This window comes from Malurus melanocephalus, unplaced genomic scaffold (assembly GCF_030028575.1).
Source record: "Malurus melanocephalus ecotype Western Australia unplaced genomic scaffold, MMel_1.1 scaffold_217, whole genome shotgun sequence".
NCBI lineage: Eukaryota > Metazoa > Chordata > Aves > Passeriformes > Maluridae > Malurus > Malurus melanocephalus.
In genome coordinates, this window is record NW_026623449.1 from 998,816 (window position 1) to 1,011,195 (window position 12,380).

Consider the following 12,380-nt stretch of genomic DNA (forward strand, 5'->3'; position numbering starts at 1 on the left):
TGTGTTCCTGTGTGGTATGTAAAGAATTATTAAGTCTCTCTTAGCTGGACAGTCAGAAGCAGTGTTGAGGGAAAGCATCTGTAACAGAGAGAGAAAAAAAATCTTTCTCTGCTCATAGCATTAATTATTCAAAACCTTGAGCAATCCATGGTTATTGAAACCAACTTGTCTCATTCGCCACACTTCAAAATTATATTTACAGAGGTTAGAAAACTAAATATTTTTCTTTGTGGCTRGAGTGGTGTCATGAGAGACCCTGAATTATACAATCTGTTTTTACTGTATAAATTGTGACCTGGCTTTGGCCTTGGTTCCTGAAGTTTCGTATTTAAATGAGGAGGGATTGGAGCTTGTTTTGCCCAAGTTGGTTCTAATGTGAAAATTGTGGCCTCTAGATTTAGAACAGACCTCAAACATTTATGGTTCAGGTTGTATTTTTCAAGCAACAATTGGAAATGCTCACAAATACTGCGACACAGATTTGTTTTCTGTTTGGTTTTGTTTTGCTTCTACTCTTTTATTTTCTTGTTATAATTAGAAACTGCAAAGATTTGCCTCTAGTCTAGCATCTGTCTAGGCACAGAGTAGGCACATTCTTCTTTAGAGTGCAAGACATATTTCTGAAAGTGCCATTGGTATAAGTATTTTACATGACACTCCTGTACCTAGGAGAACATGTCACCTTGTCAATGTCTGATCCTTTAGATTCAAATTTAGATGGGTTGTTTGCTTCAGCGATACCCCTGAAGTGATTTTTGAAGTTGGATCCTGCCATTATGTACTGAAATGTGTGCAGGTCTCCTCCAGCACATGCCTCCTGTAACAGAGACCATGTTATAAAACATTCACCTTGGGCAATATAATTGTGAAAGAGGTTTGCCGAGGGCTGATCACGGATCTTGAGAAGATACTGTAAGAATTTATGAGACCCCTTGCCCTGTTAGCACATGCACTAGTGAGCACCTGTCTGATCCTACACAAGTGCCCAGCTTCATGTGCTTTGGAGCTCAAGGGCTGTGCTGATGTGCTGTGAGCCCACTCCTGCTTTAAATGATGATATTGAGTGTCCAGCCTCGTTGAGCCCCAGCAAATACCACATTGTGACATTACTCTTGGCATTTAATGCGTATCCTGGCTATTTTTCCTTCTTACTAATTTATGAAGCCTTCTGTGGTTTCAATGCTAGAAGCTTTTGCAGACTGTCTAGGTCTTCAAGAAACAGTAATCTTSTTTTGAATACTCTACTATGGATTAATACTCTTTTTGTATTTTAGGCAGTTTTGCATGAGACCAATAATGACTGAAACAGTTTCTAGGATTAAGYAATGCGATTAATACTTGTTTTCCTCATAATCTTCATGCAACAGAATATATTTATTGAAACTCCTTGTTTTGATAGGGTGGGGTTTTTAGTTGATCCATTTTTAGTTTACAGGCTCGTTATTTTATATTGATGTTGGAAAAAACAAGTTATAAGCTGCTTCATTTTTGGGAGCCTCGGGAATGGAGAGATGCTGCCGGTGATTCTAGAAATGAATGTGCAGCCAAAACAGGGAAAACAGGGGAACTGTTCTACTTCATACTCTGTTCTGTGCTTATTTCAAGTGGCTGGTGGACTATTGCAAGAGTCAGCCTGAAAAGAAATGTCTTATATGTTGGTGTGACTGAGATGCGAAACTTCAACTTGTACAAGTGTAGGATTTTGTRGTATCAGCAGAGCTACGTGGGGTTGAAATGGCTCATGGTTTTAAATGGATTCAGATGTCTCATGCTCTTCAGTAAGAATTGTAATTCATAAAAGAACCTTACAGTCAGTAGACTTCAGTCTTAAAATGCCTTATCCCATAACCATTATAAACGTATTCTGTGTGTTTCTCACGTGTTAAATTTAGCTTTATGTCCCTTGGTGGCTTAATTTGGCGTACTTGCTTCATGAAATGTCTTCCCCTTTGTTATTTCCTGCTCTTCTGTTCTCCGTGGAGTTTGAAGGAGGTTGGCTCTATTGGTCATGTTATTTTACTCAAGAAGGAATCTATTTTCATAGACAATGGAGAGATGGTCATTTAATTAGAATAGCTTCTACAAAGAAGGACTATTTTGCAAACAACAGTATTTTCTTTTCCTTTTTGTACCCTTTGTGGTCAAGGGAAGGTGGCTTTCCAGACTGGTTTTGGATTAAGAGCTGAAATAGTTCTATATGTAATATCTATGACACAGCCATATTCATTRTAATTGTTCTAGCTTCAAAATGGATCACCACTGTGTCCCAGAGTAAGTAAATTTACATTGAACAAACAAAAAAAAAAAATTTTTAATGTTTTCTGAATCCCAGAAATGGGGATTTAGGGCATTCAAAGGCTGACTCATGGACAATCAGAGCCTTTCCCAGCTGTGGCAGGCCCCTCCTAATTCCCATTTAAAGGGCACAAATRGGTATCGAAGTCTGGCCAACTGATGTGAACCACAGGACAGAATGGATTCACTCTGAGAAGATACACTCTTGTAATGCCTCTCAAGTTGTGGATTGCATGTCAAGAAATGTTTTTTCCTTTCTCTTCTTTACCTATCAGGAGCAGTTCCGAAAGGAGGAAGGAGAAGTCGAGAGATGCAGCAAGATGCAGAAGAAGCAAAGAGACCGAGGTTTTCTATGAACTGGCACATGAGCTGCCCCTGCCCCACAACATCAGTTCCCACCTGGACAAGGCATCCATAATGCGCCTGGCAATCAGCTTCCTACGGACTCATAAGCTTTTGTCTTCAGGTAAGATCTAACTAAAAGAAWTTTGTTCTCAGGGCTGGCTGATGGCAGCTTGGTAAGCTCATGCATGCGCTTCTCTGGCTACAGGGTTACCAAAATAACAATTAGTGCAGGTTTTTTGCCTCTCTGAAAAAGCCTCTGAGAAGTCTTGAATGTGGTTTATTGATCTCAGTTACAAGATTTTAAGCTTTTAAGRGTTTAATCAGAATTCAGACATAGCCTTAAGCTCCCATGCTGAAACAAATAAATTTTGATTTGGCTTGGCAAGCATGTTTGTGCCTGTGCATTCAAACAGCAGCTGGGTTGCTCTGAAGGTCCAGTATTTTGTTTGAAAGGGCTAATGCTGCTATCCACTGGCAATGGGTAGTGGGTAGGCTTAAAACAARATATACTAAGATAGCTTAAACAACTTTTAAATATTTGATGTGAATGGATTCTACGCAATGAGAGTCTTGCTCATGTTGGACTAGTAGAAAATGTGAACAAGCATAWTTTTTATAGCCTGGGAAAATGGATAAAATTAGCAATATTCTTATTTTGCCCCTRTATTTGAATAATCACTTTGATGGAAATATGAGGCTTGAGTAGCCTGTACGATCARTGAAAACMACTGATGTTTCCAGAACTTTCACAYGGTGACCTACGAGCRTTGAGAATACGTTAACAAAACAATGTCTGCATTGTTTGTGAATGGTAAACCCAAAATTTTGTCTTTTCCTTCATTAATGGCAAGACTCCCAATAAGGTCATGATTGCAYTTCCTCTCTTCAGAAAAGTTGAGTCATACCAGAGCAATTACTTYAATAAATGTTGTTAGGAAGCATCCCATTTTGCAGTTGAGTTTGCTCTTAGTTTGTTTTTGGTTGGTCTGAAAGATATGGCAGATTGAGTTCTGCTTCCGTGTGCTCTATAAGTTTTTGTAGCACTTTTCAGCACTTTTGCTGAATCTTTTTTAATCTTAGCTTAGAGATTGTGGTTTTATCATGTACTTCTGTGAAAAGACAAGTTTATTTGCTGAACAGTGTTGGGAAATCATCTCTGATTTTGTCGTGTAACTAATACTTGAAGGTTGCGTAAATAGGTAAATGTTCTTACACAAAGCCAATTTGTTAGGAACTTTCTCATAAAAACACAGCCTCAGCTTTTCAAATATTTATATGGCAAGAACTAGAGACTGGTACGGCATAGGAAAAGTAAACTTCTGAAAGRCTGTAACAGATAATATAAGTAATGTGCTTGACTGTCAAAATTGACATGGAATAGTTGGATGCAGTCATCATCAGAAAAATACATTTGCTTACCTGCTAAGACTAAAATGAACATTTCAAATGAATTTACATTTCTTAGTGAGGAAAATGTCTACAGATAAAACACTTATTTTGATGCTTCTATAGTGTTAAGGCTTAGACTCGTATTATTTGATAGTGATGCCAATTCAGTGTATGTGTATGATGTTCATACATATACATAAAGATACGATATTTTTGAGAAATATTTCTCTGACAGTGTTTGGAAAACAATGTGATTTATGTTTCAAGTCAGAAAATTTACATTTTCTTGAAGTATTACCAGTACCCAGCAGTAGAAAGGAATCTAGAAATGAAATGTTACAGTGGTAACATGCTGTGCTTTAATATTTCATGCTTTCTGTATCTTGGTTATTTGCATAGTCTTAAATCTGAAGCACTCCCTTCCTCAGTCTAAATATTTAATTGGAGCAAGTCCTCTGAGGAAAATTTGTATTGTTAGTCAAATGTAGATTTGTCCATGGCTGCATCTTTAGACGCCAGAGGCGTGTAGATAAGGGTTTCAAAATCTTTGATGCTTCTCTTCTGAGAAATTGAACTAAAGGTACTTTAAAAGAACAGATTTTTTTTTTAATTTTGGGTATTATTTTCTGATAATAAAAATGCATTAAAATGAATGAACTCAAGTCAGAAAAGCTTGTCTGCTGCTCATCTACCATTCTGAGTATAGTTAACACATAAATTACATTTTCTGTCTTTGGGGACCTCTGAATAATGTCAGTCTTTATAAGGACACTGGCTTTCACTAGAAGGTCATCCAGTTTAATTCAGAGTGGTGGGTTGTGGTGTGGCTGGAGGCTCACARATCAAGAGGTTTGCTGCTTATCCTATTTCAACAAGTGTGAAGCAAGGTGGGAACTGGGCTTGGGTGATGTTTGTGCTCTTTCTGTTCTTGCTTATGSTTTGGACCCTTTCTGAGCCCCGAGCAAAGCTGCAGGAAAGGTTTAATGTGCAGGTTTAGCAGCCTGGAATTTAAACATAAATTTACTGAYACATTTGAGGATCTGATTTGACTGACAGGGAGCACGGGGGACATAATGTCATCTCTTGACAGATGAACTTAGAAATGGGGAGGTGGAAGTGCATGAAAAGCGAATGCCCACCCCAGCCTACAAACCCCCTCATTGCTTTATATTGTCTTCATTGAAATGGTTTTGATTATTTGGGCTGAATACCTACGGTAAACTGGAGTTAAGAGAGAGAATTTGTTCTGTCAGTAATTTGGATGTTGAAATAACTGCTGCAGCTTGAAAAAAGCTTCTCAATGTAGTYGAGAAAAAACTACTGCTTGATTACCAATTTTTTTGTTTCTAATTTAGTCTATCAAAACCCACTGGCACACCATATTTTATTTTGTATTACTGTTTGTGGGCACAATTCTCGAACCCATCTCYCTGTTTCAAGGCAATTTTGCCTGAAGCAGAAAGAACAAGGCCTTTCCCTTGTACAAGGACTGTACCCTCATCTTTCTGCAAGCTGATGCTCCTGGTGGGATTTTGGAGATGACCATAGGCAGCTTGCCAGTCTCACTCTGCTGGCATTGAACGTCTGATCCCCTTTCCTATTATTCCCTGAGTCGGAATAAGGCTTTTCACTCGTGYAACTTGGGCTGTTTTATTAGCTGTGTCTGCATAATAATCATTTATCTGTTGGGAAGCCAAGACCTCGGGAAATCTATGCCCACATTCTTCCAGCAGGTGAATGGCAGAGCCCCTGAATCTGAGCCCTCATTGAGAGCTCTCCCACTACGTGCCTCGAAAAATCCCGACTTCTGGATTGCAGAGTGCACGTCTCCGGCAGGCGTTGCAGGGCCCGAGCTTGGCCCTTGCATCCTATCATAATAGGAAATAGCTGGTTGTATATCTCAGAGTTCAAAAGGGTAAAAAATACCAGGTTTTGCTTTATAAAAGTTGCTGCTTTACTTAGTAACACGTTTCCCTTTGATTTTCACAGTAGGCAATTCTGTGTGGGAATGTTGGAGAGGAAGCCTTTAACATTTAGAAATGCAGGCTGTTCGTCTGACGGCCTGATTGAGATTAGTATCACAGGAAGCAAACTGAAACAATAGCTTTATAATACTGTTTCCATGTTGTGCACAGAACAGTACACGGTATAATTGGAATGCTAAGTAGAAATATTTAATTATGTTCATCTTAAATATTTTTCAAGATGTCTCTTAATTCTGTTGGCATAATACTTTTTTGCCATTGTCACATTCAAATGTTAGGGATAAATTTAGAACTGATCTTTGTTCATTTCAAGTAAAGGTTTTGATCCCATAAAGTTGCTGCTGAAAATAGGCGTTCTGATGCTTATCGGTACTGGAGATTTTGGATTTGGGATCTTATGTCCTTTAGTTTAGTCAGAAAAGCTGTCAGCAGTACTTTTGCTGTATTATTTTCTAGTATAGCTAGTAAGTAAGTCTAATTCTTTTTGGGGAGATAATAGGTAGCAAAAGAGAAATAATGGCTTTTGCTAAAGAATGCCTTGGTTAACCGCTAGCATCGTAATAGCTGCTAAAGCTGCCTTGGATTTTCTCTTTTTGTCTGAACATGAGGAGGAGAATCCATTTGAGGAAGCTTGTATGCRCAGTGCCAATAATTTTGAGTGTTTATTTGAACTGTGCTGATGCTAAAGGTGTTACAGGAACCAGAACTCTTCAGTACAGTGGGTTTCTCTGTGCCAGGACTACAGACTTTTTAATCAGGCTAATCAGGCAAATGCGATTTTATTGGCTTGCCTTAATCCCRTCCCAATTGTGTGGTCACCCGGGTGCCTTTTCTGTGCAGAAATCCAGCAAAGGAAACTGGCTGGGAGTTGCTCTTGTGCAGGCAGACAGCAGCAGAAATGGGGAGGGAGCAGGGATGCAGACAGGAAGTTGTTTGGGAGAAGGGAGGCCACAAGGAAGCCAGTGTGAAGTTGTTTCAAGGGAGGGAGACAACAGAGCCGGAAAGTCAGCAGGGAGCAGAAGGGAAAAAATAGCTTTTCTCTAGGCTTTTAAGGGAGAGCACAGACTGTAGGGAGAACTGATGTGGGCATTGTTTTTGAATGTCTGGGCAAWCTGCTTCTAATGTCAGACCATTGTGGCATAAAACAGTGCTTTAAAAATAGCATGTCTACTTGGTTGCTTTTATTCAATTGGAATAGTTTTATGCCAGCCATGCTCCTAAGAATGAGAGTGAGCCAGGTGCTGAGTGCTTCAGCTGCTTGAAGTGGTGTCCCTTTTCAGGGAAAGTGCACCCAAAGGCCCCATGGGTCTCAAAGCCTGGTCTGATGGGGTGCTGTATTCCCACCATTCAACACTGATGGCTGCCGACTCGAAGCAACTTCCTGGGAGCAGCATCCGAATGATTTGGCTGGATAGAAACTCTGCAATCAAAACAACACTAACATAAGTGTTTTCTTTTTCCAAGATTGCTTGTGCACTTGGAGATAAGAGCCCTTCAGGAAGCTTCAAGTTGAAGAGTAGCTTTTTTCTTGATGTATCTAAATTGAAAGCTTTTATTGAACACATTGAAAATATCCCCTTGAACAGGATGTACTGCCCTGTCAAGACAGAAAAAAAAARGGGAAAAAATTCAGTCGCTTTCCTTTGATGGAAAACAAGAAACCAGGAAGAGACAAGTCTGTCTCAAAGCTGCCCTCTCTGATGCAGGATGAAGCTGCTGTTAGATCTTCCCTAACTTTTGCCTGCGGGTGTCAGGCAGCTTTTACAACCCTCCTCTGGAGTGGCAGCTGTAGCCTGGTGTCTGTTAAGCACAATATGTAAGCAACTTGCTGGTACTTATAGGAACCAGGATGAGAGACAAAGCCAGGAAAATTCTGGGCAGGTGATGATGTGACCTCCAGTAGAAACACATTTTGTCATTGYCCACCTCTGAACTGACCAAAAAGACCCCTTTGAGTCAGATCAAAGGTGCTGAGAGGAGTTATAGGCTGTTTGCTAGGAGGTTGTTTATACCTGCGCAGTTATTTCTTGTAAGAAGAAGCCTGCTTTTTGAGCCTTCAGACTCGTTCCAAGAGGTTGGACTGAAGGAAATGAGCAAGCATCTACGGAAAAAGTGTTCTTAAACTTGGGAACAGTGCACATCCTGACAGTGAGAATTAATCAAAGCTTGTTTACAGAAGTTATTTTTAGCATTAAAGGTTATCATAAACACTGCAATAAGCATTTGCCGTTACAGTTCAAAGTTTCTTGTCAATGAATAAATTCTGTTTGGTGGGTAGAAAATTTGTCCAAATAAGTATGTACCAAAATTTAATACAATCTGAGACATGGAGTGAAAAATACTGTATCAAAATTTAATGCAGTAAGAAATGCTGCCTTGGGGCAAAGTGAACCGTGGATGACCCATCAAATAGTGGGACATGGGACACAGTTGCTCTCTTTTTGGTTCTCGTGTAGCTCTGACAGTCATCCCAGGAAGGCCACAGYGGTTTTTTGAGGCTTTTTGACATGTTTCAACATCTCCCAATCTAACCTGACAGGGTTTCTCCTCCTGTATAGGCTTCCCAGCWTTATGTGAACACAATCTTGGCTGGRCTYCATCAATGTAACTACAATATGAACAATAATATTACAGCACTTCATTCTGCTGACTGTGCTATTAATTAATGATTAAACTGGCATATTTGCAGTCCAGTCTCCCTGTTATACTGTCATGGTGYTTGAACTGAGGTACTCCCCTTAGTTGAAGAGAGGTGGAAAAAGTTGTAGGAAAAATCTCGAAAACACATCCTTATTTAAAAATTTCGTTAGCAGCTATTTGGAAAAAACATTGCTAACAAAAAAAACCACAACAACAAAAAAACCCCACACCCTAAAAATCAGTGTAAGTTGAGTCCCACTGTTACCTTTCTTCAAGACCTGCAAAAACCTGGCCACTCTACATGAGGTGCTGCTCTCTGGACAAAAAGACCTCAGACTAACTGGAAACTAAAGGCTGAAGTTCTGCTCGCACCTCCTCATGCTAACTTCCCACTTCCATTTGGTCCAGTTTTCTCAAATATTTTCCATCTGGAGCTGAATTTTCTTATGCTAACGCTTAAGTTCAGCCCTAAGGTAAATTAATGAAGACAATTTAAAGCAAAGTGAAAAGCAATAGGGATTTCAGGGAGGAGCTTGCAGTAGCCATGCCATTATTTGTTTTGCATTGGCCAAACAGATTCTTTCTAAAGCAAGCCAGGCCTGTGCTTGTGGCAATGAGTGACTTGCTTGTGATGTGTCAGTGTGCTAAAGTGTGTGTATTCTCTGTGAGTAGCCAGTAGTTTCCACAGGAGAAAGGGAATGTTCTATAATGCTGACACTGCAGCCATCAGAGGCACTCCTATTTATTATTTACATTACTATAATTATACCGAGTTACCTGATACAGGGCATAGCAGGGCCGCCACGGTGAAGCCCAGCACAGTTCTCTGCTGCAGACTGAGGATCCTCAGGTAGCTGATCTGCTTCAGTGGGTGAGCACAGATGACACGTTCTGGGATGCTGTCTTTGCAGCCACTGCAAAGAACCTGGAAACAATGGAAGATGTGAACACCTTTGCTGTGTCCTCCCAGTGCTGGAGCTGCCCTGGGTGGGCTGCTGGGGGCTGCTTATGGGGGASAGGCAAGGAATAGATGGGCAACAGCAGCGGAGTGGCTCTGAAGGTCCTTGTCACCTCCTTTTTGTGCCTGGTGGTGCCTGCAGTTTCCTCTTCTTTGAAACGTGAGCACACCCTATTAAGTGCTACAAGAAACCCGTATCTGCCARCTCCCCTTTCCTGCTGCAGCCAGGCTGCTAAGGAGAAAGGAGGGGGTGCAGTGGGGTTTATTGGGTTACCACAGAGGCTGGAGTGTGTCTGCAAAACRCCTTGGGCGTGCTTTTGGGTTAGAGGTGTTCAGCGGCACAAATAATCTTCTGTCTCTCCTCCCTGTCCACATCACAGATGCCTCCAGCTGGACCAAGATAATTTTAATAAAAACAGTTGAACTCTGATCCCACAAACCCCTGTAGCCACATGCTTTAAAGCTGACTATATCTTTAAGTGCTGTGCTCAGCTCAGACTTTAAGGGTTTGAACCTGCAGCCCTGATGTGAGTGAGCCGTGTCCTCTGTGTGTGTTTGTATAAGTAATATAATTTATATACATGGAAAAGCAAACTTAATCATCTGATAATACAAGTAAAGTGTTTGTCTTTCACTGTTGGAGGCATTTAAGAATACAAATGCTTTGAATAGCCTTCCTGCCTTTGAATGGTCATGTTTTGTTAATGCAAACTTAATGAGCTGGGAAAAAAAATGGAAAGGAGGGTCTGGGGTTAGAGCTGAAAAGTCATTTTTTCTCTGAACCCACACTTGGCTGATTGTCTTGGGCTATAGCCATGATCYCTGCTGAATAAACCATTTGTTTGCTTCCGGAAAAGTAAAAAAAAGACCCTTGACATTCTTTACGCAGCAGAAACAAGCTTGGGAGCAGATGGTCACTTACCTCTTTTTTTTTTTTCCTTTTTTTTTTTCCTTTCCTAAATGTCATTTTGGTCAAAGTGCATACTATTCAAATTATTATTGTGTATTTTCTGTATTTTAAATGCTAGTCCTGATGTAATTTCCTGAAGTAATTTGCTTTGTACTGAGGAGGAACTGGCCCCTGCATGTGTAGCCAGAATYGCAGTGCAGGGATGTGAAATGATAAATCCCCAGCCTGTGCTTGCCTTCCCYAGAGAGTGTCCTCTCTTCCCTGCTACCAAACTGTCTTGTTGAGAGCAAAGGGTGATAAACCAGGGGCTCTCTCCCCATGGCTCCGGGGCTGAGYCCATTTCTTCCCTTGTTTCTATGATGTGTGATGGGCTGCTGCCCAGGAGGGATGTTGAGGAACAGGAGGGTGCAGCAGCAGCAGCCAGCATCGTTTTTGTCACCACTCATCTGTTGCAAACACTGCTCAGTGGGCTCTGCATTGCAAATGCCCATCCCTCTTGGTTCGCTTGCAGTCCATCCTCAGGCACTAGCAGATGCAGTTCCAGGAGCTGTACAGATCTAACTTATCCTTTAATCATCACTCATTAGTACTTCAAAGTAAAAACTGCATTAGTTTGGCTCAGCCTCTTCCCTATTCAAAGAGTAACAAACCCAAACCATGTATTATTTTACAAAGCAGTGCTCTATTCCTGCTTCTAGACTTCTTGCAAAATGAGGATTTCAACAAGAAATATGAAGGAAAATGATCAATGTGCTGTTTTCATTGAGGAAAACAAAGCTAATGACTTTCCTGAAGTGCTAACAGTATGTGCAATACAGAACAGAAACTAAACTGAAATTGCAACATTAAACCAACAAAGAAGAACAACGTCTCCAATAAACTTATTTGAGTCCCACTGTTCTTGCAAGTAAGGCTGATGCAATTATGGTTGGAACCTCTAGACAGCAAAATTGGTGGCAGGGCCAGCCTGTTGCACTCTCGAGCCACCAGGAAGGGGCACAGAGAGCACAATTGCTGCAGCTCTTCTCCCATCATCCTTGCTGCCGAGGGCTTAGGGCACCTTGGATCTAGACGGGACTTATCCACAGCCTTATATCTTGAAGTTGGTTATTMCTTATTCTGAGACAATAAGGTGGGCTATTTTGCATTTATTTGCTTTTTCTGTTCAAAATCAGAGCCTTACTGTGACATCTGCAATGTCTGATCACAAACAAAGCTGTAATGATAAGCTCACCACTGTATGTCTGGGGTACAGGGACCAGATGCAATATCTGCAAGCAGTTTTGTAAAAAATTATCCCAGAAGTTTCACATAAAACGTATCAAGAAATTCATGGGCCAACTCTTATGCCAAAATTTTTTCAATACTAGTTGTTTGCATGTCATTCCATGACAGATTCTTATTCGTGGAGCTCACACATGCTTAAAAGCATAGAAGAGAGATGGACATTTGTGTGACTGGCATTCATAGGAGCTGTGTGTGAACTTCTTAGAAAGCTTGACCTGATGGAAGAGTCCTGTTAGAAGTTTGTTAGGAATGCACAGATTTATGTACCTTGTGTAAGACTTGCCCTATACCTTGTGGCTGTTAGGAGGTACAAATGTTGCACGTGGCCAAGAGAACGTGCACAAAGAAGATGCACTTCAGTGCCTGGGTATGTAGGTGTTAGTGACTGAAAACTCACCTTGCTGGAACATGCTAAAGGTGAAGAGAGGGTCTTTCATTTGGCAAAACATTTAGGAAAGTATCTCCTTCCTTTCTAATGATAAGGGCATCCATTTCGTAGCTATTCGRAAGGGATTTGTTGAAAGGAAATTCTAACAGTAAAAAAAAAAAATTGTCACCTTGTAACCTGATG

The 12,380-nt window shown here is 40.7% G+C and overlaps 1 protein-coding gene across 1 annotated transcript in view; it reads left to right on the forward strand.

The window, feature by feature from the left end:
- EPAS1 (endothelial PAS domain protein 1) overlaps positions 1-12,380 on the forward strand; it is a 74,588-nt gene that overhangs the window by 38,937 nt on the left and 23,271 nt on the right. Inside the window, exon 2 of the mRNA XM_057374149.1 lies at positions 2,571-2,761. Coding sequence (XP_057230132.1) covers positions 2,571-2,761 — 191 coding nt within the window. The remainder of the gene's footprint in view (positions 1-2,570; positions 2,762-12,380) is intronic.